Source organism: Bufo gargarizans, chromosome 6 (genome assembly GCF_014858855.1).
Source record: "Bufo gargarizans isolate SCDJY-AF-19 chromosome 6, ASM1485885v1, whole genome shotgun sequence".
In the NCBI taxonomy this organism is placed as follows: Eukaryota; Metazoa; Chordata; class Amphibia; order Anura; family Bufonidae; genus Bufo; species Bufo gargarizans.
This window is the reverse complement of record NC_058085.1, coordinates 184,432,215-184,457,283: the sequence shown is the minus strand read 5'-3', so window position 1 is coordinate 184,457,283 and position 25,069 is coordinate 184,432,215. Positions and strand designations below refer to the sequence as shown.

General features: G+C 49.9%; 1 protein-coding gene across 1 annotated transcript in view; it reads left to right on the top strand.

Annotated features, from left to right (window-relative positions):
* Positions 1-24,724, top strand: part of PDIA5 (protein disulfide isomerase family A member 5) — a 44,658-nt gene extending 19,934 nt beyond the window's left edge. The window contains exons 3-16 of the mRNA XM_044295900.1: positions 1,084-1,171; positions 1,632-1,715; positions 1,871-1,916; positions 2,033-2,186; positions 3,578-3,645; positions 5,057-5,148; positions 6,348-6,419; positions 7,884-8,020; positions 10,731-10,798; positions 12,750-12,913; positions 12,997-13,127; positions 19,457-19,527; positions 20,975-21,109; positions 21,179-24,724. Coding sequence (XP_044151835.1) covers positions 1,084-1,171; positions 1,632-1,715; positions 1,871-1,916; positions 2,033-2,186; positions 3,578-3,645; positions 5,057-5,148; positions 6,348-6,419; positions 7,884-8,020; positions 10,731-10,798; positions 12,750-12,913; positions 12,997-13,127; positions 19,457-19,527; positions 20,975-21,109; positions 21,179-21,259 — 1,391 coding nt within the window. The 3' untranslated portion in view covers positions 21,260-24,724. The remainder of the gene's footprint in view (positions 1-1,083; positions 1,172-1,631; positions 1,716-1,870; positions 1,917-2,032; positions 2,187-3,577; positions 3,646-5,056; positions 5,149-6,347; positions 6,420-7,883; positions 8,021-10,730; positions 10,799-12,749; positions 12,914-12,996; positions 13,128-19,456; positions 19,528-20,974; positions 21,110-21,178) is intronic.
* The last annotated feature ends 345 nt before the right edge of the window (positions 24,725-25,069 follow it).

Genomic DNA, 25,069 nt, shown 5'->3' with positions numbered 1-25,069 from the left:
TCTAGTGGTGGCTGTATAATCTGTATGTAGTGAGCTCCCCCTAGTGGTGGCTGTATAATCTGTATGTAGTGAGCTCCCCCTAGTGGTGGCTGTATAATCTGTATGTAGTGAGCTCTCTAGTGATGGCTGTATAATCTGTATGTAGTGAGCTCCCTCTAGTGATGGCTGTATAATCTGTATGTAGTGAGCTCCCCCTAGTGGTGGCTGTATAATCTGTATGTAGTGAGCTCCCTCTAGTGGTGGCTGTATAATCTGTATGTAGTGAGCTCCCTCTAGTGGTGACTGTATAATCTGGATGTAGTGAGCTCCCTTTAGTGGTGGCTGTATAATCTGGATGTAGTGAGCTCCCTCTAGTGGTGGCTGTATAATCTGGATGTAGTGAGCTCCCTCTAGTGGTGACTGTATAATCTGTATGTAGTGAGCTCCCCCTAGTGGTGGCTGTATAATATGTATGTAGTGAGCTCCCCCTAGTGGTGGCTGTATAATCTGTATGTAGTGAGCTCCCCCTAGTGGTGGCTGTATAATCTGTATGTAGTGAGCTCCCCCTAGTGGTGACTGTATAATCTGTATGTAGTGAGCTCCCCCTAGTGGTGGCTGTATAATCTGTATGTAGTGAGCTCCCCCTAGTGGTGGCTGTATAATCTGTATGTAGTGAGCTCCCTCTAGTGGTGGCTGTATAATCTGTATGTAGTGAGCTCCCTCTAGTGGTGGCTGTATAATCTGTATGTAGTGAGCTCCCTCTAGTGGTGGCTGTATAATCTGTATGTAGTGACCTCCCTCTAGTGGTGGCTGTATAATCTGTATGTAGTGAGCTCCCCCTAGTGGTGGCTGTATAATCTGTATGTAGTGAGCTCCCTCTAGTGGTGGCTGTATAATCTGTATGTAGTGAGCTCCCCCTAGTGGTGACTGTATAATCTGTATGTAGTGAGCTCCCCCTAGTGGTGGCTGTATAACCTGTTATTAGCTCCCCCAGTGGCATCTTTAGACAGGCAGAATCTAATCATGTGACTTTATGGTTAGTGCTCTTATCACAAAACTTTATTTACAATGCACTTAATAACAATCTTCATTTTTTGTTTTCAGCCAAGGCTGCTGAGCGTCAGCTGAAGCTGCTGTCGGATGCGGCGCAGGATGTGCGGGGCAGAGCTACCATATCATGGATTGACTGCGGGTATGATTACATTGCTTCCTGTTCTCAAACTACAACCCCCAACAGGCAGGACCCACTGGGACGTCTGTACAGGACCTGTGATTTACCCCAGTGTTTCTGCCTGGCACTGGCTGTTGTGGTGAAGTTGTATCTTGTACTCCGCTCACATCCAGAGCTGCGTTCACAATCCTGCCGGTAACAGGGCGTCACATTGTCATAAAGCGCTGAACTCTTGTAACCGGCACTATGCGCGAGCTAAGCGCTGCCTCCCTGTGCACAGCAGCAGATCCTGCACTGAAGGAAATGTCCAGTTCTACAGCTCTGGATGTAACTGGAGCGTGAGAAATGATATAGGTAAAGAAGAGGCATCCCGGAGTTACTTGTGGTGTATGAAAGAGCAATCGCAGCTCTGGATGTGACCGGGGTCTCTGATGCAGAATGTGTTGGGATGTGCGCGTCACCGTTTCCTTAATCTTTCCAGTGACTCCGAGAGCAGGAAACTGTGTAAGAAGATGAAAGTGGACCCCGGCGCGAAGACTGGAGGCGCCGAGCTGCTGCACTACAAGTAGGTGACTCACAGCCTGGCGGTATTATTGCCGCTGTGTGAAGATTCGTGATTGTGGCCCCTCCCCCTTACAGCAGTAAATCTGAGTTAGTAGTGCTGCAGTGTAAAGCAGGGAGGGAAGTCCTGAACGTTAGACTGACTGATTTGTCTTGCAGGGATGGGACGTTCCACACAGAGTACAACAGACCGCTCACACACAAGGTAGGTGTCCTTAGACTGGTCCCAGGAATGCACCCGCCAGCAGTGTGTGCGCTCGCTCGCCCATGAGGCGCCTCCGGTGCTTGCACACTGATTTTCACGTTTTCTCTTTCCCTCAGTCCATGGTGGCTTTTCTGAAAGATCCAGAGGGGGCGCCGCTGTGGGAGGAGAACCCTGACGCCAAAGACGTTGTCCATATTGACAGTGAGAAGGATTTCCGGAAGCTTCTGAAGAAGGAAGATCGCCCCCTGCTGGTGATGTTTTACGCCCCATGTGAGTGATATCTGAGCTGCGGTGTGTCCTGTGCCGTGCGTCTTCTGCTGCGCCTCGTGCCTCTGTGTGCGTGCGTGGTGGGGGTTAATCGCACGCTACTTGTGAGAATCCTTTTAGTTTACCAGTGTCTGTGCTGAGCCTCGCCCGGGACTGTTGTGCCGCTCCACGTATGCACCCCATCATTGCCACCCCCGACACCCGCCGCGCACCTCCATAATCTGAGCGTTCTCTGCTATACTGCTATACAGTCCTCTCTGCCTCACCCTGAAGTTCTCACGTCCTCTGCTCCTTCTCTGTGCACTCTGCCTCTCTCTCTCTCTCTCTGCTCCTCCTCTGTGCACTCTGCCCCTTCCTCTCTCTCTCTCTCTCTCTCTCTCTCTGCGCTCTTCCTCTGTGCACTCTGCCTCTCTCTCTCTCTCTGCGCTCTTCCTCTGTGCACTCTGCCTCTCTCTCTCTCTCTGCGCTCTTCCTCTGTGCACTCTGCCTCTCTCTCTCTCTCTCTCTGCGCTCTTCCTCTGTGCACTCTGCCTCTCTCTCTCTCTCTCTCTGCGCTCTTCCTCTGTGCACTCTGCCTCTCTCTCTCTCTCTCTCTGCGCTCTTCCTCTGTGCACTCTGCCTCTCTCTCTCTGCTCTTCCTCTGTGCACTCTGCCTCTCTCTCTCTCTCTCTCTCTCTGCGCTCTTCCTCTGTGCACTCTGCCTCTCTCTCTCTCTCTCTCTCTGCGCTCTTCCTCTGTGCACTCTGCCTCTCTCTCTCTCTCTCTCTCTCTCTGCGCTCTTCCTCTGTGCACTCTGCCTCTCTCTCTCTCTCTCTCTCTCTGCGCTCTTCCTCTGTGCACTCTGCCTCTCTCTGCTCTTCCTCTGTGCACTCTCTCTCTCTCTCTCTCTCTCTCTCTCTCTGCGCTCTTCCTCTGTGCACTCTGCCTCTCTCTCTCTCTCTCTCTCTCTCTGCGCTCTTCCTCTGTGCACTCTGCCTCTCTCTCTCTCTCTCTCTCTCTCTCTCTCTGCTCTTCCTCTGTGCACTCTGCCTCTCTCTCTCTGCTCTTCCTCTGTGCACTCGTCCTCTGTGCTCTCTGCCTCTCTCTCTCTCTCTCTCTCTCTCTCTCTCTGCTCTTCCTCTGTGCACTCTGCCTCTCTCTCTCTCTCTCTGCGCTCTTCCTCTGTGCACTCTGCCTCTCTCTCTCTCTCTGTCTCTCTCTCTCTCTCTCTCTCTCTGTCTCTCTCTGGCTCTTCCTCTGTGCACTCTGCCTCTCTGTCTCTGTCTCTCTCTGTGGCTCATCTGTCCAGGTTGTCCATGTCACCGTGCTCCAGTTTACTGTCCCCATCCTCCCCCGCCCTATGATTCTGGCCTGTGTCTCCCCCCATCTTAATGTTCCTGGTCTCTCGTCCTCAGGGTGTGGTGTGTGTAAGAGGTTGATGCCAGCGTACCAACAGGCGGCCACCGAGCTAAAGGGCACCTATGTGAGTAACCGCTAGTAGTGACCCGGGACCGATGTGCAGTAGATTATTACTGTCTGATGCCCCCATTCTGTAAGGTCAGCGCTGGGGGGCATACAGGGGGACACTGATGTCCTCTGACAGGTGCTGCGGAGCCCGTGTGACCCTTCAGACACATCAGAAATTATTGTAGTTCCCAATGTGACGGGTGCGCTCCTGATGTCGCACCGCCATTGCTGCCCTGGGTAACAGGATTATTGGACCGGGGGGATTCACACGTGGATGCGGCTACAGACGGCCCTGCTGCCTGCGGCCCCCCACAGGTCCCAGCAAGTCCTGTCAGCCAGAGACAGCCTCATCCTGTAACAGTAAATAATGCTCATTTGTTCAATACATCCGCTTGCTGTCAGTGAATAGGTGCATTCTCGTTTACATTCAGTCGCTGAGAACTTGTCCTGGTGGATGAATTCATCAGGGTCCAGGACAGAAGAGATGTTTTAGTTGCTGCCGTGTTTAGCCCGCAGAGGATTGCCTTCATGGATCTATTGTAACAAACCCTCAGCCGTCCGAACACAACAAAAATTAACCCCACTCGCGCGTGCGGCGGCCATGGCCGGCGGGTCTCCAATGTTTCAAACAGCAGAGACCCGCGGCTAATGACAGCAACCGGCAATAATGCTGATCGCGGTAATTTAAAGCCTTTAGATGCCGTGATCAAGTGAGATCCCAGCATCTTAAGGGTGTAAAACCTGGGCCTCTTACCGGCATCCTGTGCGCCAATGAGGATGCCGCTAATTGATTTTAATACGCTGGGTCTCGCTGAAGAGAGCCAGGGCATCAGAGCGGCCAACATAAGAAATGAGCAATTCTGTACGATTACTGTAAAAAATCCAGGATTGTTCAGAATAAAAAAAATATATATTGGATTTTGTAGGCTCAAATACGAGATTCAAAATCATAAAAAAAGGAATTTTTTTTTTACATTATTTTTACGCTATTTAGACATAAAATCCTACACATAGGGGGTATTATTGTAATCGTACTGACCCAGAGAGTGAAGGACATGGGTCAGTTTTGCCGCAATCGGAACGCCATGTGAACAAAACTCGTAAAATGGTGGAGGAAATGCATTTATTTTCCAATTCCACACCATTTGGAATGCGTTTACCGCTTCTCACTACATTGTACGCCATATTTACAAAGTACAACTTGTCCCGCAAAAATAAGCCCTCCTACAGCTATGTGACCGGGAAACTAAAATAGTTATGGCTCAAGGAAAATGGGGAAGAAAATCAAAATGCAAAAACGAAAAAAACCTCCGGTACCCTAAGGGTTAGGAGAGGCTTTTCTATGCACGGGCGCCTCGTCCTCCGGCGCTGTTTCGGGGTCTTTGTTGCCTCTTTGACATCGGAGCTTCTTTATCTTCTTCCTGCAGGTTTTAGCGGGAATGAACGTCTTCCCTCCCGAGTTTGAAAGACTGAAGGAAGAGTACAGCGTAAAGGGCTACCCCACCGTTCCGTATTTTGAGTGAGTACTCCTGGGATGCCCTGCACTGAGGGAACGACCTGCACTGACGGGCACTGCACTGAGGGAACGACCTGCACTGACGGGCACTGCACTGAGGGAACGACCTGCACTGACGGGCACTGCACTGAGGGAACGACCTGCACTGACGGGCACTCCACTGAGGGAACGACCTGCACTGACGGGCACTGCACTGAGGGAACGACCTGCACTGACGGGCACTGCACTGAGGGAACGACCTGCACTGACGGGCACTGCACTGAGGGAACGACCTGCACTGACGGGCACTGCACTGAGGGAACGACCTGCACTGACGGGCACTGCACTGAGGGAACGACCTGCACTGACGGGCACTGCACTGAGGGAACGACCTGCACTGACGGGCACTGCACTGAGGGAACGACCTGCACTGACTGGCACTGCACTGAGGGAACGACCTGCACTGACGGGCACTGCACTGAGGGAACGACCTGCACTGACGGGCACTGCACTGAGGGAACGACCTGCACTGACTGGCACCGCACTGAGGGAACGACCTGCACTGACTGGCACCGCACTGAGGGAACGACCTGCACTGACTGGCACCGCACTGAGGGAACGACCTGCACTGACTGGCACCGCACTGAGGGAACGACCTGCACTGACTGGCACCGCACTGAGGGAACGACCTGCACTGACTGGCACCGCACTGAGGGAACGACCTGCACTGACTGGCACCGCACTGAGGGAACGACCTGCACTGACTGGCACTGCACTGAGGGAACGACCTGCACTGAGGGAACGACCTGCACTGACTGGCACTGCACTGAGGGAACGACCTGCACTGACTGGCACTGCACTGAGGGAACGACCTGCACTGACTGGCACTGCACTGAGGGAACGACCTGCACTGACTGGCACTGCACTGAGGGAACGACCTGCACTGACTGGCCCTGCACTGACGGGCACTGCACTGAGGGAACGACCTGCACTGACTGGCACTGCACTGAGGGAACGACCTGCACTGACTGGCACTGCACTGAGGGAACGACCTGCACTGACTGGCACTGCACTGAGGGAACGACCTGCACTGACTGGCACTGCACTGAGGGAACGACCTGCACTGACGGGCACTGCACTGAGGGGACGGGCACTGCACTGAGGGGACGACCTTCACTGACGGACTCTACACAGCTGTTGTAATTATTATATTTGATTCTCAGGAAAGGAAAGTACAAGTTCAACTTTGAGAAGTACGGAGCAACTGCCAAAGACATTGCAGACTGGCTTAAAAAGTAAGTAGAATCGTGTGACTGGGATCTGCTGGGAGGAGTAGTAGTAGTAGTATCCGCTTGAAGATCAGGCTGCATCCTATTAACCTGGTGTAAAAACTGTAATCCTGCACACAACAGTAATGCAGTCAGTCATCTGCACATGGAGATCTGTCCACTGCTGACCTAAGCATCGGTAGGTGTGTCTGGATGGGACTGGTCATCGGTAGGTGTGTCTGGATGGGACTGGTCATCGGTAGGTGTGTCTGGATGGGACTGGTCATTGGTAGGTGTGTCTGGATGGGACTGGTCATTGGTAGGTGTGTCTGGATGGGACTGGTCATTGGTAGGTGTGTCTGGATGGGACTGGTCATTGGTAGGTGTGTCTGGATGGGACTGGTCATTGGTAGGTGTGTCTGGATGGGACTGGTCATTGGTAGGTGTGTCTGGATGGGACTGGTCATTGGTAGGTGTGTCTGGATGGGACTGGTCATTGGTAGGTGTGTCTGGATGGGACTGGTCATTGGTAGGTGTGTCTGGATGGGACTGGTCATTGGTAGGTGTGTCTGGATGGGACTGGTCATTGGTAGGTGTGTCTGGATGGGACTGGTCATTGGTAGGTGTGTCTGGATGGGACTGGTCATTGGTAGGTGTGTCTGGATGGGACTGGTCATTGGTAGGTGTGTCTGGATGGGACTGGTCATTGGTAGGTGTGTCTGGATGGGACTGGTCATTGGTAGGTGTGTCTGGATGGGACTGGTCATTGGTAGGTGTGTCTGGATGGGACTGGTCATTGGTAGGTGTGTCTGGATGGGACTGGTCATTGGGGCTTCTGCAGTCAGCAGCGGGGACCTAGCAGGGACCCCAGGACTTACGCTCAGTCATCGCCCTCACCGCAGTCTGTGCCGTAGAGACACAGCGTACAGGAGTATAAAATCACAATCTAAAAAAATTGTATTAAATGTTTTCAATAAAACAAAGCTTGCAAGGGATTATTTTACATAAAATACATTTTATTGCACATATATTATGAAAAAGGAAAAAAACTACGACAGAGATCACCTGTGGAGCTCATTTACCAGGTTATTCGGTGTCACGTATGTGCAGTGGAAACGATAAAGTAAATAAAAATAAAATAAAAAACTGCTAAAAATCACGCAAAAGGTTTAAATTACAAAACGACTTATATACGCACAAACCGCTGCAAAATCTGCAACTTCTCCCTCATAAACCTGGGCCTCATACAACTGCGCCAGTGAAAAAACGTGAAGTACCAGCTGCTTAAGGGGGTCCTCTAACCCCTATAATGACCCCCCCAGTGCCCGGACCCCTCCTGTACATTAGCCTGCCCCCCGACACCTGCGTCGCTCAGGGGACATACTGTCGGTACCAGCGCAGAGAAGAACAGTTTTACCCCACATTTGTCAGGACCGCGAAAATTGCAGAAGAGTCGCTGTTAACCCATGCTATGCTGGTGTGTTATTTCAGCCCTCAGGCTCCGGCGCCTGAACAGCCCGAAGTGCCTTGGTCGGAGCAGGAAGGCGCCGTCCATCACCTGACTGACGCCGGCTTTGATGAGTTTATCCAGGATCACCCGTCGGCGCTCGTCATGTTCTACGCTCCATGTAAGTCCTTCGTGTCCCGCTCCTATTCTGTTTCTCTTCCACTTTCCCGGACTCCTGAGTGGCAGGTCCGCCCGGAGCATTATCCCTGTACATAAGCCCCTTGTGCTTATATCTCATCCTGGGAAAGCTGGGTGCCCGCCATGTGTCCGCCTTCAGCTGATGCCCCGATGTCAGAGAGGACAGAGGCGCCGCGGATTCCTGGGCGCTCACAGTGTAGTAATCAGCAATAAGGGGGGGTGGACATATTTCACTCCAACTGAGGGAAACCGATTTCAGAGAATTTCAGGTATTTTATTTTTTAAATATCCCCCCCCCCTTCCCTCTATTTTCTTTCTGCTCCCTGGTGAGTAGCGGTCGGGGAAATGAAAATCTGCAATTTGTGGCTGAAAGAAAATTACATTGATTTGTGAATTTCAGGAAATGCTTTACCTGCCGGGAATCGTTAAAGGGACGGTGCGCCCAGGAGCCAGACATAGGGGACGTCGCCATACCCCCTGATGACGCTTTAATAGCGGGGCCCTTTATCTGCCCCACAGGCTACCATCTACCATTAGTGAGGCCCCCCCCCCCCCCCCGGATCTACCATGGGCCATTTATAATCCTGGAGTCCTCTTATAATGCTGAAGAAGCTCAGAATAGTGAGTGCAGCTCTGGAGTATAATACAGGATGTAACGCAGGATCAGGACAGGATAAGTAATGTATGTACACAGTGACTGCACCAGCAGAATAGTGAGTGCAGCTCTGGAGTATAATACAGGATGTAACTCAGGATCAGTACAGGATCAGTAATGTATGTATACAGTGACTGCACCAGCAGAATAGTGAGTGCAGCTCTGGAGTATAATACAGGATGTAACTCAGGATCAGTGCAGGATAAGTAATGTATGTACACAGTGACTGCACCAGCAGAATAGTGAGTGCAGCTCTGGGGTATAATACAGGATGTAACTCAGGATCAGTACAGGATAAGTAATGTGTGTACACAGTGACTGCACCAGCAGAATAGTGAGTGCAGCTCTGGAGTATAATACAGGATGTAACTCAGGATCAGGACAGGATAAGTAATGTATGTACACAGTGACTGCACCAGCAGAATAGTGAGTGCAGCTCTGGAGTATAGTATAGGATGTAACTCAGGATCAGTATAGGATAAGTAATGTATGTACACAGTGACTGCACCAGCAGAATAGTGAGTGCAGCTCTGGAGTATAATACAGGATGTCACTCAGGATCAGTACAGGATAAGTAATGTATGTGCACAGTGACTGCACCAGCAGAATAGTGAGTGCAGCTCTGGAGTATAATACAGGATGTAACTCAGGATCAGTACAGGATAAGTAATGTATGTACACAGTGACTGCACCAGCAGAATAGCGAGTGCAGCTCTGGAGTATAATACAGGATGTAACTCAGGATCAGTGCAGGATAAGTAATGTATGTACACAGTGACTGCACCAGCAGAATAGTGAGTGCAGCTCTGGGGTATAATACAGGATGTAACTCAGGATCAGTACAGGATAAGTAATGTATGTACACAGTGACTGCACCAGCAGAATAGTGAGTGCAGCTCTGGAGTATAATACAGGATGTAACTCAGGATCAGTGCAGGATAAGTAATGTATGTACACAGTGACTGCACCAGCAGAATAGTGAGTGCAGCTCTGGAGTATAATACAGGATGTAACGCAGGATCAGTGCAGGATAAGTAATGTATGTACACAGTGACTGCACCAGCAGAATAGTGAGTGCAGCTCTGGAGTATAATACAGGATGTAACTCGGGATCAGTACAGGATAAGTAATGTATGTACACAGTGACTACACCAGCAGAATAGTGAGTGCAGCTCTGGAGTATAATACAGGATGTAACTCAGGATCAGTACAGGATAAGTAATGTATGTACACAGTGACTGCACCAGCAGAATAGTGAGTGCAGCTCTGGAGTATAATACAGGATGTAACTCAGGATCAGTACAGGATAGGTAATGTATGTACACAGTGACTGCACCAGCAGAATAGTGAGTGCAGCTCTGGAGTATAATACAGGATGTAACTCAGGATCACTACAGGATAAGTAATGTATGTACACAGTGACTGCACCAGCAGAATAGTGAGTGCAGCTCTGGAGTATAATACAGGATGTAACTCAGGGTCAGTACAGGATAAGTAATGTATGTACACAGTGACTGCACCAGCAGAATAGCGAGTACAGCTCTGCAGTATAATACAGGATAAGTAATGTATGTACACAGGTGCCCTCCCTTCTGCACGCGTTCTGTGTGATGAGGTCTCTCTCTATTCAGTGACTGTCACAGTCGGGGATCGTGACCTACATGAGACTGTCACAAACACTCAGCTGTGTTGGTTTTTAATCTGTTTAGTCAGCGCGTCTCCATCTTCCTCCAGTTGGTGGTGTTAATATAAATGCATTAACCCTTGGTCACCTGGATGTATCTAATGGTGGCTAGAGCCGTTTCATCGCATGTACTGATGTCAGCCACTTTCACAAGGATCTGAATGGTAAATCTGCGTAATCCTGCTGGGGTTAAGGGGAACCACTTCTATGGCAGCCATATTGGTTGTCACCCAGCTTTCCCAGGAACCAATATAGCAAATAAACAGCTTTAGTAGAATTGCTCACATCTGGGTATAAGACGAGGATTAGATCGGGATTGTGGCGATCACCGTGTTTTCTGTCCGTTTCCTGTAGGGTGCGGACATTGCAAGAAGATGAAACCGGATTATGAAAAGGCGGCCGAAGTTCTGCAAAAAGAAAGTGTAAGAAAATCAGGTTTATTTAGGTGAAACCGTTTCTTTGTTTCCGGTAAACTGTTTTGTGCCTCCTGGAACCGGAGGTGAGACCCGGCGTACGGGGAGGAAACAGCGGTCAGACATAACTTCTTCCCATAGGTAAGTGACGCACACACCCAGACATAAACCGGATGTAACCTGATTCATCAGAGGCTGCCTTCTCTCCGTGGTGCACCTGGCGCCAGCTCTTCCCCAGGTAAGTAACACAAACGCACCCGGCCATCCGCAGGATGTAACCTGATTCATCAGACCAGGCCAGCTTCTTCCATTGGGTAATAACCCCCAGCCAGGTACCATTGTCACATGTATTTACAAAGATACATTGTTGCGAGTGTTTGGCCACACCCACTCCTGGTACAGCTGCAGGTGACCGCCTATGCTCCGCCCCTTCCTCCATACCTTGTTCTTGCTCTCATGTTGTTTGGTTAAAACACCTCCTGATATTTATTATCCTGTAGATTTTCTAATTTATGGATTGTTTTACTAATAGAATCCTAATGCTCCAGACTAATGAGACTGAAACGCGTGGTCTTGCTGAGATCCTCAAGGAGTTGGAGCCGAGCGCGGGCTGATTGCTAATTCACTCGCTTTGCCAAATCTCCAGCGCTAAGAACATTACAGGAACAGCCTGAGAGTCTCGTTTATTAGGAGAAGTGTTTACCATTAGAATTAATTAAACTTGTCATATTTAGAGAAAACAGGGAGGCGAGACGCCGTAGCCGAGCCGCTGTATCCGAGCGTGGCAGAAAGAAGGTTTGGGGGTCACCCTGGCAAGAAGCATTTCTGCATCAATCACTTAAATTCTAATCAAAGGTTTTAATCATTAATGAGATCAGTGCACATTACCCACTGCAGCGGATCGGATCATTCAGTCTAGCCGCATGGGGGTTGTAGTTCATGAACTGCCTACATGAGGGTTAGTTAATCAATCGGCTGTGTGCATAAAACCTACTCTAATCCTTCACAGGCCCCGAGTGTCAGCGTCTGATTACCCTGTACCCCGAGTGTCGGCGTCTGATTACCCTGTACCCCGAGTGTCAGCGTCTGGTTGTCCTGTACCCCGAGTGTCGGCGTCTGATTGTCCTGTACCCCGAGTGTCGGCGTCTGATTGTCCTGTACCCCGAGTGTCGGCGTCTGATTGTCCTGTACCCCGAGTGTCGGCGTCTGATTGTCCTGTACCCCGAGTGTCGGCGTCTGATTGTCCTGTACCCCGAGTGTCGGCGTCTGATTGTCCTGTACCCCGAGTGTCGGCGTCTGATTACCCTGTACCCCGAGTGTCGGCGTCTGATTACCCTGTACCCCGAGTGTCGGCGTCTGATTACCCTGTACCCCGAGTGTCGGCGTCTGATTACCCTGTACCCCGAGTGTCGGCGTCTGATTACCCTGTACCCCGAGTGTCGGCGTCTGATTACCCTGTACCCCGAGTGTCGGCGTCTGATTACCCTGTACCCCGAGTGTCGGCGTCTGATTACCCTGTACCCCGAGTGTCGGCGTCTGATTACCCTGTACCCCGAGTGTCGGCGTCTGATTACCCTGTACCCCGAGTGTCGGCGTCTGATTGTCCTGTACCCCGAGTGTCGGCGTCTGAGATTATCCTGTACCCCGAGTGTCGGCGTCTGAGATTATCCTGTACCCCGAGTGTCGGCGTCTGAGATTATCCTGTACCCCGAGTGTCGGCGTCTGAGATTATCCTGTACCCCGAGTGTCGGCGTCTGATTATCCTGTACCACTGTCCGGTTAGTATTGTGCGGTATTATAGTGCAGCACTGTATTGTGTCGTATAATGCCCCCTCTCTCCAGTTACAATGTGACAACCTTCTGGTACATTGTTGCAGTTTCTGCTGTTGTCAGTGACTCTGATTAGCAGCCGTTCCCAGCCCCCGCTCTCATTGCTGACCTGCCCTCTTGTCTCTTTCAGGGCCCCGGTGTCTTGGCGGCCGTGGACGCCACCATCCACAGATCTCTGGCAGAGAGGTTCCACGTCTCTGGCTTCCCGACCTTGAAGTATTTTGAGGACGGTGAGGAGAAGTACACGGTGCCACACCTGCGCACCGACCAGAAGATCCTGGAGTTCATGCGCAGGTACGTGGATGAGTGCGGTCACCGTCTGCTGAGTGTAGAGTCAGAGGGAGTCCGTAAATCACGTAGACTTCTGTTTGTCGCAGCCCCGAAGCCCCGCCTCCTCCAGAACCGGCATGGGAGGACAAGCCATCGAGCGTGCTCCACCTCCTGGGAGACGACTTCAGAGAGACCCTGAAGAAGAAGAAGCACGCGCTCGTCATGTTCTACGCACCTTGTAAGAGCTTTCACATTGGTTTCCTTCTTTCTAAAGTTTTACGGGGTATAGTATATGTCATCACTTCATGGTCATGGGGGTCCGACCTCCGATCCTGCACCCATCCTGAGAATGAGGGGGTGCAGCAGACATGGCCTGATGGTGAATACCAGTCTTGACCTAATACTACTCACAGCTGACAGTTTGTTACAGTGTATCCATCCTGACAATCCTAAACATCCTGAGCTCCGGACTGATACATTGTAACAGACGATCAGGACATCTGGTTGCTGATGGGTATAGCTCACAGAGGATAGTCTGGACTGATCATCGTGCAGAGCCGCAGCTTAGGCTACTTTCACACTAGCGTTCGTCGGTCCGCTCGTGAGCTCCGTTTGAAGGGGCTCACGAGCGGACCCGAACGCCTCCGTCCAGCCCTGATGCAGTCTGAATGGAGCGGATCCGCTCAGACTGCATCAGTCTGGCGGCGTTCAGCCTCCGCTCTGCTCGCCTCCGCACGGCCAGGCGGACAGCTGAACGCTGCTTGCAGCGTTCGGGTGTCCGCCTGGCCATGCGGAGGCGAGCGGATCCGTTCAGACTTACAATGTAAGTCAATGGGAACGGATCCGCTTGAAGATGACACCATATGGCTCAATCTTCAAGCGGATCCGTCCCCCATTGACTTTACATTGAAAGTCTGAACGGATCCGCTCAGGCATCTTGCGCACTTAGAAATTTTTCTAAGTTATTAATGCAGACGGATCCGTACTGAACGGAGCCTCCGTCTGCATTAATATGATCGGATCCGTTCTGAACGGATCCGATCAAGCGCAAGTGTGAAAGTAGCCTTAGTTACCTATTCGGAAAATGTCTACTTTATTCAACCTATCATAAGCAGTGCAGCAGCTTTGGATGTGACTGGAGCATAAGATGTAGTGTAACCCCCGATCGGTTTGAGATGCTGGACTTTTACATCTAGACATCATGATGATGAAACCTGAGAGCGGATAATCCCAGTGCTGAACGTGCGGAGGACGCGCCCCCCCCCCCCCCGCGCAGTGCCATTACCCACAGTATATTCTGTGATATCAGGCAGATCTAGTGAAATCCTCTTAAAGTTTACGATCCCTCCATCCAGCTCTTTACTAGCGGGAGATTTACAGAGTGTATCCCGTTATGTTGTGTCAGGAAGACGTCTCTGTATTTATACCGCCTAATGGATATTGCTGTGAGGTAAATCTGATCCTCCAGCATAAGGCGACTTTCACACTAGCGTTAATGTTTTCCGGTATTAACATACATCATAGGGGCTCAATAGCGGAAAAAAAACGCTTCCGTTTTGTCCCCATTTATTGTCAAGGGGGACAAAACGTAACTGAATAGAACGGAGCGCAGCAATGCAAGTCAATAGGGGTGGATCCGTTTTCTCTGACACAATAGAAAACTGATCCATCCCCCATTGACTTTTATTAGATTTCATGACGGATCCGTCTTGGCAATGTTAAAGATAATACAACCAGGTCTGTTCATACCGGATGCAGACGGTTGTATTATCAGTAACGGAAGCGTTTTTGCTGAACCCTACCAGATCCAGTAAAAACGCTAGTGTGAACGTAGCCTAAGGCTCTGCAGGGAAGGTTAACAGCCGGCGCAGTCCTATGTAAATATCACTTAATCATCACATCATGAAGAGGTCTGCAGGGCTCTAATACTACAAGAAAATTTAGACTACCACATTCATATTCATAGTCGCAGGTGCATATCCATCAAGCAAACGTGGTTGATAAAAAAAAAAAATGGCGGCACAACATTTCACATACAAACAATAGAGCTGAGAAATGGGGATCATTCTAAATTAAAGTGGTATTATACCTCCTATAAATGGAAAAATGGATGCTCTTTGTGCACATTTTTTATCAAACGTGTGTCGGGCCCATCTACCAGGCATCAAGGTGGCTTCTGCAGATGGGTACCTAACACTAATATACCGCCTCTCCTGGACTTACCTAAGCTTACAATACTCAGGGTGTATACTCTGCGCAAAGAGCTTATATTTTTCCATTTATTATAGGTATAATGCCACTTTAATTCAACCATGTTTGCTTGATAGATTTGCCCCTGTGACTATGAATATGAATGTACCAGTCCAAATATACTTGTAGTATATATTGAGGGTAGCGCCTCTTTTAGACTGAGGAACGCCCATCTGCCTGGGGCTTCTGAGCAGAGTATATATGTAGCTGGTTCCTGCACCGCCCTGAGTATTGTAGGCTTAGGTAAGTCCAGGAGAGGCGGGATATCAGTGTTAGGTACCCGTCTGCAGAAGCCACCTCGACGGCTGGTAGATGGGCCCAACACAGGTTTGTATCTAAAATGTGCTCAGAGCTTCTATTTTTCCATTTCCAGTAGGTATAATGCCACTTTAATTCAGAATGACCCCCATTTCTCAGCTCTGTTGTTTGTATGTGAAATGTTGTGTAGCCATTTTTTTTATCAACCATGCAGGGCTGTAATAGGCGGCGTGCTTCAGGTTTATTACATTTTCTAAATCTCTGCTTGCTGGAGATTCTTGTTTACATCCAGAGGCTGAAATCTGTTCTGTCCCGATAGGTCCCACAGCTGGGAGCTAAATACACCAGCGGCTGTCCTGACAGTTTGTTACAATGTATCAGTGCATGTAAAATATATCAGTCTGGCATCCTACCTCGGGATCTATGCAGTTCACTGGCAGCAAGCAAAGATCTTGAATCACTTCTATAACTCTGGATAACCCCTTTAAATTTCATTTCCATCAGCACATCCTGAGAGAAGCGTCCACAGAGCTGCTGCGTGGCCTCTGTGTGATCGGCGCAGGAGATTCGCCGGTATTGCAGCCGCCGGCGTCTCCCTGTATCATGTACAGTTTGTTTTAGTTCTTTGTGGATTTGCTTTGTGTCCAATGATAAGAACTGAGCAAATAGAATCCTGAATACATTCCCGTCAGCCGGAGGCTTCACATAAGGAGATTATCTGCCCCGAGTAAAGCAGCGAACATGGAACGTGTGCGGATCCGCAGCCCACACCCCGAGTGCCGCGCTGCTTTTATCATCGAGTTGCGCCTTTTGTGATGAATTCTAAGCTGATTTATAGCGATTTTACTCTGCAGATATATCAGCCTGTTACCCTATAGGCAGTCTGCCGAAAACATTGTGGGCGCCTCGGCTTGCTTTCAGTGAATGGGATCACTTTAACCGTCCTGAGCTCATCCTCGTCAGATAGCACTGGGCAGGGGGTTACTCCACTGGTTTTAGGAAAGATTACTAAATTTCATCAGACCCCAGAACCCCTAAATTTAAAGAGGACCTCTCCCCTCTCCTGACATGTCTATTTTAATAGTTTTATGCATTCCCCATGTAATAACAGTTCTGGAGCCTCTATTCCTATGTCTGTGTGTTGTGCCGTTCCTTTATTATTCCTGCTAGAAGTTATGAATGAATTGCCAGTCTGCAGTAATGGTACAGAGGGGAGGTAACCAGTTGGGGGCGTGTCCCTGCACAGTCTGACTCTATCCAATCAGTGCTGCCATTTTCAGTCTGTGCAGGGACACGCCCCCACCTGGTCACCTCCCCTCTGTAACCTTACTGCAGACTGCTAGCAATTCATTCATAACTTCTAGTAGAAATAATAGAGGAACAGCACAACATGGAGCCATAGGAATAGAGGCTGCAGAATTGTTATTACATGGGGAGTGCATGAAGCTACTAAACCAGACATGTCAGGAGCGGGAAGAGGTCCCCTTTAATTTATACGCTGAACCCTAAAATTCATTCAGAACCCCTAAATGTAGTCATGCTGCAGACCCCTAACATTCATTCAGACTCCAGAACAGACCCCTGGAATGACATCAGACCCCGAGACTATGGTGTACATTGTGCTTGTTAATAGTGGTGTTCCCATACACTGACAACAAGCAGAGCTGGGACCTGGTGGAGAAATGTTTGCAGAGGTTTTAGTTTCTGGACCCTTGTGGTTTTCTCTCTGTTTCTAGGTGCCCCCCGTCCCCCCGCTTTATTCTCGGGCAGCAGGGGGCGCCAGGCGGGCTGTCGGCTCAGTGCAGCGTCCTGGATGTATTTCTGTGTGATGTGAAGACATCTGCGCTGCCTCCTCTATGGGATTGTAAGTGCGGCCTTAAAACGCGTCCGATCCCCGATGCAGGGGATTATGGGATTTGTAACACTCCACCGCGCGTCCGGAGTGAAGTCTGAGCAGCCGGTTAACCCTTCCTGTTGTCAGGCCGGGCGTGCGGTCCTTGTGATCTGCGAACGATGGAGGATACCGGATCCAGGATTTACTGAAGATATCATCAGAAATTCTGCAAATGGCTGATCTTATGGGTCATCTACTTTATAATGATTTTCAAGATCTCTACTTGCCATCAGTGAATGGAAACACTTCCATTAATCCACTGAAAACAAGTGCTGCTGAGACTGCTGATATTTTTGTTACAGTGTTTCAGTAACTTCTGATGCGTTTCCAGTGATACAGTGTAACAAGCCATCGGCAGCCGTGTGAACAAGACTGGGTCAGAAAGCAGAGATCTTGAACATGGTGAGACGGTTGATGAAATATTACAGTGATGATCCTCGTGCTCTAGTCTCCTCCAGAGCTGCATTCACAGTGTTGCAGCTCTTTTGTAACCGGAGAGCAGTGCATTGTGGGATCTTGGCTGCGGTGGCGGTGCGTGAGGGATTGGGGTAGAATTTTCTATTTGTATCTTTGACCTGTGAGAATTTGAAAGCTGCTCTTGATGTGAATGGAGAGATAAATTATAAGTGCGATTCTCAGCAGCGGCGCCCCCTATAGTGTCACAGAACAGAGCCCCCACCCGGGTGCGGAGGAGAGGCGGCGGCAGAGCGGGCGGCAGCCTCTTCTCCAGTGGGCCAGAGTCGGCGTCCCATCCGCTCACTGCTCTGATCAGGAGAATTCGTCTTTCCTCCGGCCATTAACGTCCTTTTTATCTCCATTTTGCACATGCAGACGTTTATTAACCCCACGTTGCCTTCCCCTCCCCCCTAATTCCATGAACGTCCTTTACAATAACCATTCGGATTCTGCTTTGTTCCCTGATATCTCTCCAATTAGCGGCGGCGCCGTCCGTTCACCGGCTGTCGGTAGCGTAATTACAGTTAATTGTCTGAGACCTGAAGGCTGCAGCGCTGGCGATTCATCATGATGGCGCGCCGCTTTATGTACAGCGTCCCTGGTGTCCCGCAGGCCTGGAAGCGTCCGGACGTTATCACCCCTCGTCGCACGATTCACAGGACGGGGCAATTAGTTTCATCTGTCAGAAGCGATCAGGGAGGAGAGAGTCAGATCAGGGAAGCCGCCCCCATTACTGGGAGAAGGCGAGGGGCCGGCGGCTGAGGAGGGTTTATCGGCAGAGGAGCGGGCGGCAGATTACAGCGACTGTCCACTAACCCAGCGCCCATGGTCTGGGAATCCTGCTAATCCGACAATAGTCCAGCGCTGTAGTCTGTGCCCGCGGTGATGTCACAGGGATGGGGGGGGTGGGGCATTGGTGTGCGGATGATGGCGCCAGTATATATCGTGTATGTATATTATATGATCCCATCCAGTGTATATCGTACGGTATGTACATATACCATACAGTGTTGTCCAGTATATACCGTATAATATATATATACCATACAGGGTCATCCAGCATATACCATATAGTGTATGTATATTATACAGTGTCATCCAGTATATACCGTATAGTGTGTGTATATATTATACAGTGTCGTCCAGTATATACCGTATAGAGTGTGTATATATTATACAGTGTCGTCCAGTATATACCGTATAGTGTGTGTGTATATATTATACAGTGTCGTCCACACCTTTTATCGGATATGCTTCAGATAATTGTAAGTGTGGATATATGTGCGCTCATTATAATGGGGGGGGGGGGGTTCTCGTAAAAGCCTCCCCCCCCCCCCCCCCCCTTATTGGACAGCTGCCATGTAATGTCGCCTTTCCCCTGCAGAGGCCGCTAGATACCTTTTGGGTTGTCAGTTCTAACGACACAAATAAATTGTTTCTCTGGATGTAGCCTGAAGTGTAAAGCAGGGAGGTTTTTCTTCTCATGGTCCTGGCTTTGTCCAGGGTCCTATCCTCTGCTGATGTAATGGAATCTAAGGTACAGACAGTATTAGAAAGTATAATTACGTGTCTGTAGAATGGACCCATGTCAACCAGTGTGACAACCTCCATTCTTTATACTGCAGGCGTCCCCCTGAGAACTGATCTGTAGTACTCTATATGATGCATTGAGCGATGTGCTGGCGGATAACCGTCTCCTCCGTTTTCAGGGTGTCCTCACTGCAAAAACTCAATTCCTGATTTTATGAACGCAGCGGAGGAATTCAAAGAAGACCGGAAGGTGAGTGCGGGGCGGTCAGTCTGCCGGCAGAAAATCGGACACCCGACGCTACGGGTCCAGTGTGTTTCTCCTTCTTTAGGGTAATGTTCCCAAACCTGTCGCTTCCCTGCTGTTGCCAAACTACAACTCTCGTCGGGGACAGCCTGCATTATGGGAGTTGTAGTTATACCACAGGTGGAGAGCCACAGGTCGGGGGTCTCTGCCTCAGGCCACGTTCACACCCGTTTTCGTGCAGGTTTCACCAATATTTACGTTAAATGGGAATTCTGTGCGTAGTTCACACTCGCAGTGCGTAGGTTCCTGCTGTGGGATCCTTTGGCTGAATGAGGCGCAATCTGCTGCAGAAATCCAAGGGTCGGCCCAAGGCTCCACGTCCCCCAAGTTCTCCGTCTTGTGAACATGGCCGTATCATTTTCAAGACCTCCCCTTGCCCTCCCCTTGTGAATGGACTACACCTGAAAAGCTTCCCGCACAGCCTACGTTTTTGTATCGGGAAGCCTGAGAGTTGCGGACAGAGTCTTGTGCAGCTCACACAGGCTTGCCAGTACTGATACATTGTGACAAAGCCTCAGCTGTGAGCAATACAATGTCTGTACAAGAATGTTCCCATTCAGTGACAGCAAGGAGAGATCTTGCAGATAGTGAGGATTCGAAACACAAAGACTGAGACAGTTCATTATATAACTAGAATAATTTGTATGAATCTAGATCTGGAAGTGAATCCTCCAGTAGCCTTTGGGTGATGGGGCATGCTGGGAGTTGTAGTTTCCCGGACACCTGGAGACCCTTATTCCATATCTGATCGGTTTAAGGACGTATCGATCACCAGGACCGGTCTCATCAGTCGAGGGACAGTGTTACGGTTCAGACGCTGCCGGCGCCGCTCGTCTCTGGTGTTTGGAGATTAGTCACCCCGGTATTTGTAGACGGCGTCACGCCGCGTCTGATCCCACAAGTCATATCCCTCAGTAAATGAGCAGATGTTTTTGCGGACTTTGGCTGAGGTTCTGGATCGCGAGGCCGCGCTCTGCCGCCATCCGACGCCTTCTCAAACGGGATTCTTTGTTTTGTGACTTTTAAATGCAAATTATTTTTTTGATTTTCCTCCAAAACTCAGCTTATTCTGGAGCTGGAAACATTGTATCAGGTCGCGGTCCACACCCGATACATTGTGACCAACAGGCAGTGTTAACCCTGTAATAATGCTGTGGGGGAGGGGCCCCGGGGGAGTTTTAGGGTCTTTTTCACACAGGCAGTGTTAACCCTGTTTTTGTGGTGATTTTTATGCATAAAAATTTCAGCAGGGAGATTTGAGTTATAGAATTTCCCATGGAGTATATGGTAGGTGGCTGGTCTCAGAGAATCCGCTCCGCCAGTGTTAGTTGGGGGGGGAGCTTTAATCGCAGTCACATGACCCAGTCAGCTGACACACTGCTTCGTGTTGTAGATCGCATACGCTGCTGTTGACTGCACCAAAGAGAAGAACCAGGCTCTGTGTAAGCAGGAGGGAGTGGAGGGCTTCCCCACCTACGTCTACTACAACTACGGCAAATTCACGGAGAAGTACAACGGGGAGCGCTCGGTGAGTGCCGCTCGGCATGGAGGGGGGCGGGGAGGGACGCTTAATAATTCTGTCTTTTCTATCATTCAGGAGTCTGGGTTTGTTTCCTTCATGCGGTCGCTCAGAGAGAAGGACCACGGCAAACTCGGGAAGAAGAAGGAAGAACTGTAAAGCTAATCCCTCCAGTGCACTGCAGCTCCCAACCTCCAGGGCCCAGGAGAACCCGTCCTAGTGCACTGTATGAAGATCCTGATGTCCAGTGCACTGTATGAAGACCCTGTACCCCTGATGTTCAGTGCACTGTATGAAGATCCTGATGTCCAGTGCACCCCTGATGTCCAGTGCACTGTATGAAGACCATGCACCCCTGATGTCCAGTGCACTGTATGAAGACCCTGCACCCCTGATGTTCAGTGCACTGTATGAAGACCATGCACCCCTGATGTCCAGTGCACTGTATGAAGACCCTGCACCCCTGATGTTCAGTGCACTGTATGAAGACCCTGCACCCCTGATGTTCAGTGCACTGTACGAAAATCCTGTACCCCTAATGTCCTGTGCACTGTAGGAAGATACAGCACCCCTGATGTCCAGTGCACTGTATGAAGACCCTGTACCCCTGATGTCCAGTGCACTGTAGGAAGACCCTGTACCCCTGATGTCCAGTGCACTGTAGGAAGACCCTGTACCCCTGATGTCCAGTGCACTGTAGGAAGACCCTGTACCCCTGATGTCCAGTGCACTGTAGGAAGACCCTGTACCCCTGATGTTCAGTGCACTGTATGAAGACCCTGTACCCCTGATGTTCAGTGCACTGTGTGAAGACCCTGCACCCTTGATGTTCAGTGCACTGTATGAAGACCCTGCACCCTTAATATCCAGTGCAGTAACATGTGCAATGTGTGAAGACCCTGCTGCACCCATAATATCTAGTGTATTATATGAAGGCATTGCACCCTCAATAGTCCAGTGCACTGTAGCAGGGCCCTGCACCTCCGCTGTAAAAAGGCCTTCCCACATGGATTCTCCAAGGCCCTGTATAATGACCCCCTGATCTTCAGTGCATCTTACACATGCTGCAGTGCACTGTAAGAAGCCATGTACATCCATTCTCCAGTGCACTGTAATAAGACCTTGGCCTGCTCTCCAGAAGATGAACCCTGTTCTCCTAACCTTGGACTGGTGCAGTGCTATCTGTGAAGACCCCATATTCTTGTGCAGCAGGCCTTAGTGGGGGTCCAGCAGTGCATTGGTAATACTTGCAGCTTCCAGGGCCACCATCATTGTGCACCTGGACTATTCTCCTGGTCTTAGATACGGGTCTGATCCAGTGGACTGAGGAAGAATCCGCAAACCTCTGACCCGAGTGCAGTTAGGCTGCTGCAGAAAGGAGGATCAACCACTGCTGAGGAGGTTAAATCTGTACTGCCCAGACCTGGGGGAGAGGTGAAGCCTCCGCATAGAAAGGAGACCTCTGGTTCCCAGGTGGAGATGCCCTTTAAGTTGTGTGCACCATGGTCTCTGTACTCTACCCCATGACACCAGGTATCCGATCACTGATTTCACCCAGAATCCTCTGTCACTTTCTGTGCTTCCCCTCGCACAGCCCCTGACATCGCAGCAAGGTGAATGGGGCTAGATGAGAATGATCGGGGTTGATGCTTCTCATCACCCCCTTTATTTGAATGCCGACAATCTGACCGCAAGGATTACTTCTTACCGCCATGAAGGAGGATCTGCCCTGTCTCCCCAGACCGCACTGTATTAGGAATACTTCATTCTTTATGTCCCCCTAGTTTATTTAAAGGGAAATATTCTCCAGATCTGGTTCCTTTTATAACGTGACATTTGGTATCAAAGCCCAAGTAGTACAGTGACCCCCACTGAATACCGGCACAAGAGCCAATCAGGAGGCCGAAAAGTAAATGTTGACTCTAGAGAGAGATTGCGAAGGCTCCTAGGGGGAGGGGCTTTTGTAATAAGACATTTTGCAGCCCTCTGATTGGTTCTTTGGGAGGATTTTGTGGGTGCAGCTCCGCCCTCTACTAAATAAAGCATACATGAGATTTCAGGGGGTTGTCTGACATAATTAGAAATTTTGTCCCTAAATGTTGTCAAAAATAGATTACGTACTCGCCGCCGCCTCCTCCTTCATCGCCGTTCTCTGCGCCGCCAGTTGTTTGGTTTACAGACTGCAGTAGTGATGTGCCGGTATAATGGCGGTGCAGAGAACGGCCCTGGAGAAAGGGATGACAGCAGGCGGGATATTGGAGATATATCTCATTATCTCAGACAGCCCATCTTGTGTAGGATTAGGAAATCATGGCCACTTTCCTGAACACAGCGCTCCCCTCTTCCACAGGTTGTGTCTGGTATTGCACCTCAACTCTATTGAGAGTAGCCACCATATTTTCCTAATTCTGAACAACCACTTTAGGAAACGTAAAGTAACCGTTCCAGGTTAGCGGTTCCCTGTAGGAAAAACTGGGAAAGGAGGACGGAAGAAGGAAAAGGGTTATGGCACCCCAAAATAAGATTAACCGGTCAGTGTGCTGCTGGTCTGGAGGACCCCCCACCTTGTTTGCTGCGGCAGCCTATGCCCCTCCATCAGTCCGCTAGTTGCGTGAGATTTTAGGGTTGTGCTCCGACCTTCCCTCCATACTGTGATTATGCCAAAAATGGAGATTATTTTATGTTCTGTACTTGCCCCCCCTTCCTTACGCGCCACGTTGTGGGCAGAACTGACTTTCGTTCTGCTGTAGCCCAGCTGTTCGTAGGGAACCTTGCGGAGGCACAAGGTGCACGTCTGTACGGCTCAGACCTCATGTTGGCATTGTGCAGCGTGCGCTCCCATCACAGTGCCACTGCGCCAATTCCCACTCACTTTACGGAAGTGACAGCTGCAGCTTCCCGGCCACTCCCATAGGTCGGCTCAGCGCTGCGTTACGGCTCATACGCAAGGAGATCAATGGCTCCTCTTCCATGGGTGGGTCGCCTTTGTGCCTTATTTCTATGAGTGGCTCCTGATGCATTGATGCCGCGTTTCACGAATATCAGTTTCACCCACAGACGCGTTTCACGTCACCAGTGAACATTCCAGATGCTGTAACCCAAACCATGGGGTGAGCGTGCAGCCGGTGGACGCCCCAAGACTTTTTTTCTTTTTCTTAGATTTTTGCTGGACCTCGGTGTTTCCTGCGGCTTCCTCTTGTTCTATACATTAAGCTGAGAGGAGGCCGTCATTGCGTCACTCAGGGACATGATATCAAACGGCGGCGATTGTGCGACCGTAACCAGAGCGTTTACATGACTTCCAGAGAATGTTTTGACTTAGTTAAGCAGGTGGGAAAAAAAGCCAAAAAGAAGCTATTTTTGTTCTCTTTATTTTATGTACACCAAGATGGTGGTGGGGGAGGGTAACGTGTTCACGGCGGCAGTTTCATACTGTATAACGGAATAAATGCACCATATTTTTTATATAAGCGCAGAACTTGTTTACATTCCTCCTCGGAAAACGTTGCCGCGTCTTCATGTGTCTTGTAAAGCGCCAGGTTCTGAACGCGTCTCGTTGATTATTATCATTCTGTGTATCCGTGATTTGTTTCATCTCAGAAATAAAAACTATTTTACAGATAATCGTCTTCTGCTTCCTGATAATGCAACCCGTCCTAATGTGCGCAGCGGGTGGTGGACAGAGATGTAGGGAGATTATATGAGACCAGCATTTATAAGTGCAAATGAGATGCAGTGTAAAGTATGATGGTGAGCAGCAGCAGAGAATACGATATGTCAGAACAGGCATCCTCAAACTGCGGACCCCCAGCTGTTGCAAAACTACAACTCCCAGCATGCCCGAACAGCCTACAGGTATCAGCCTACAGCAGGGCATTGTGGGAGTTGTAGTTTTACAACAGCTGGAGGGCCGCAGTTTGAGGATGCCTACGTCAGAAGGTCACACTCCAGCAGACAATGCAGCTCCGG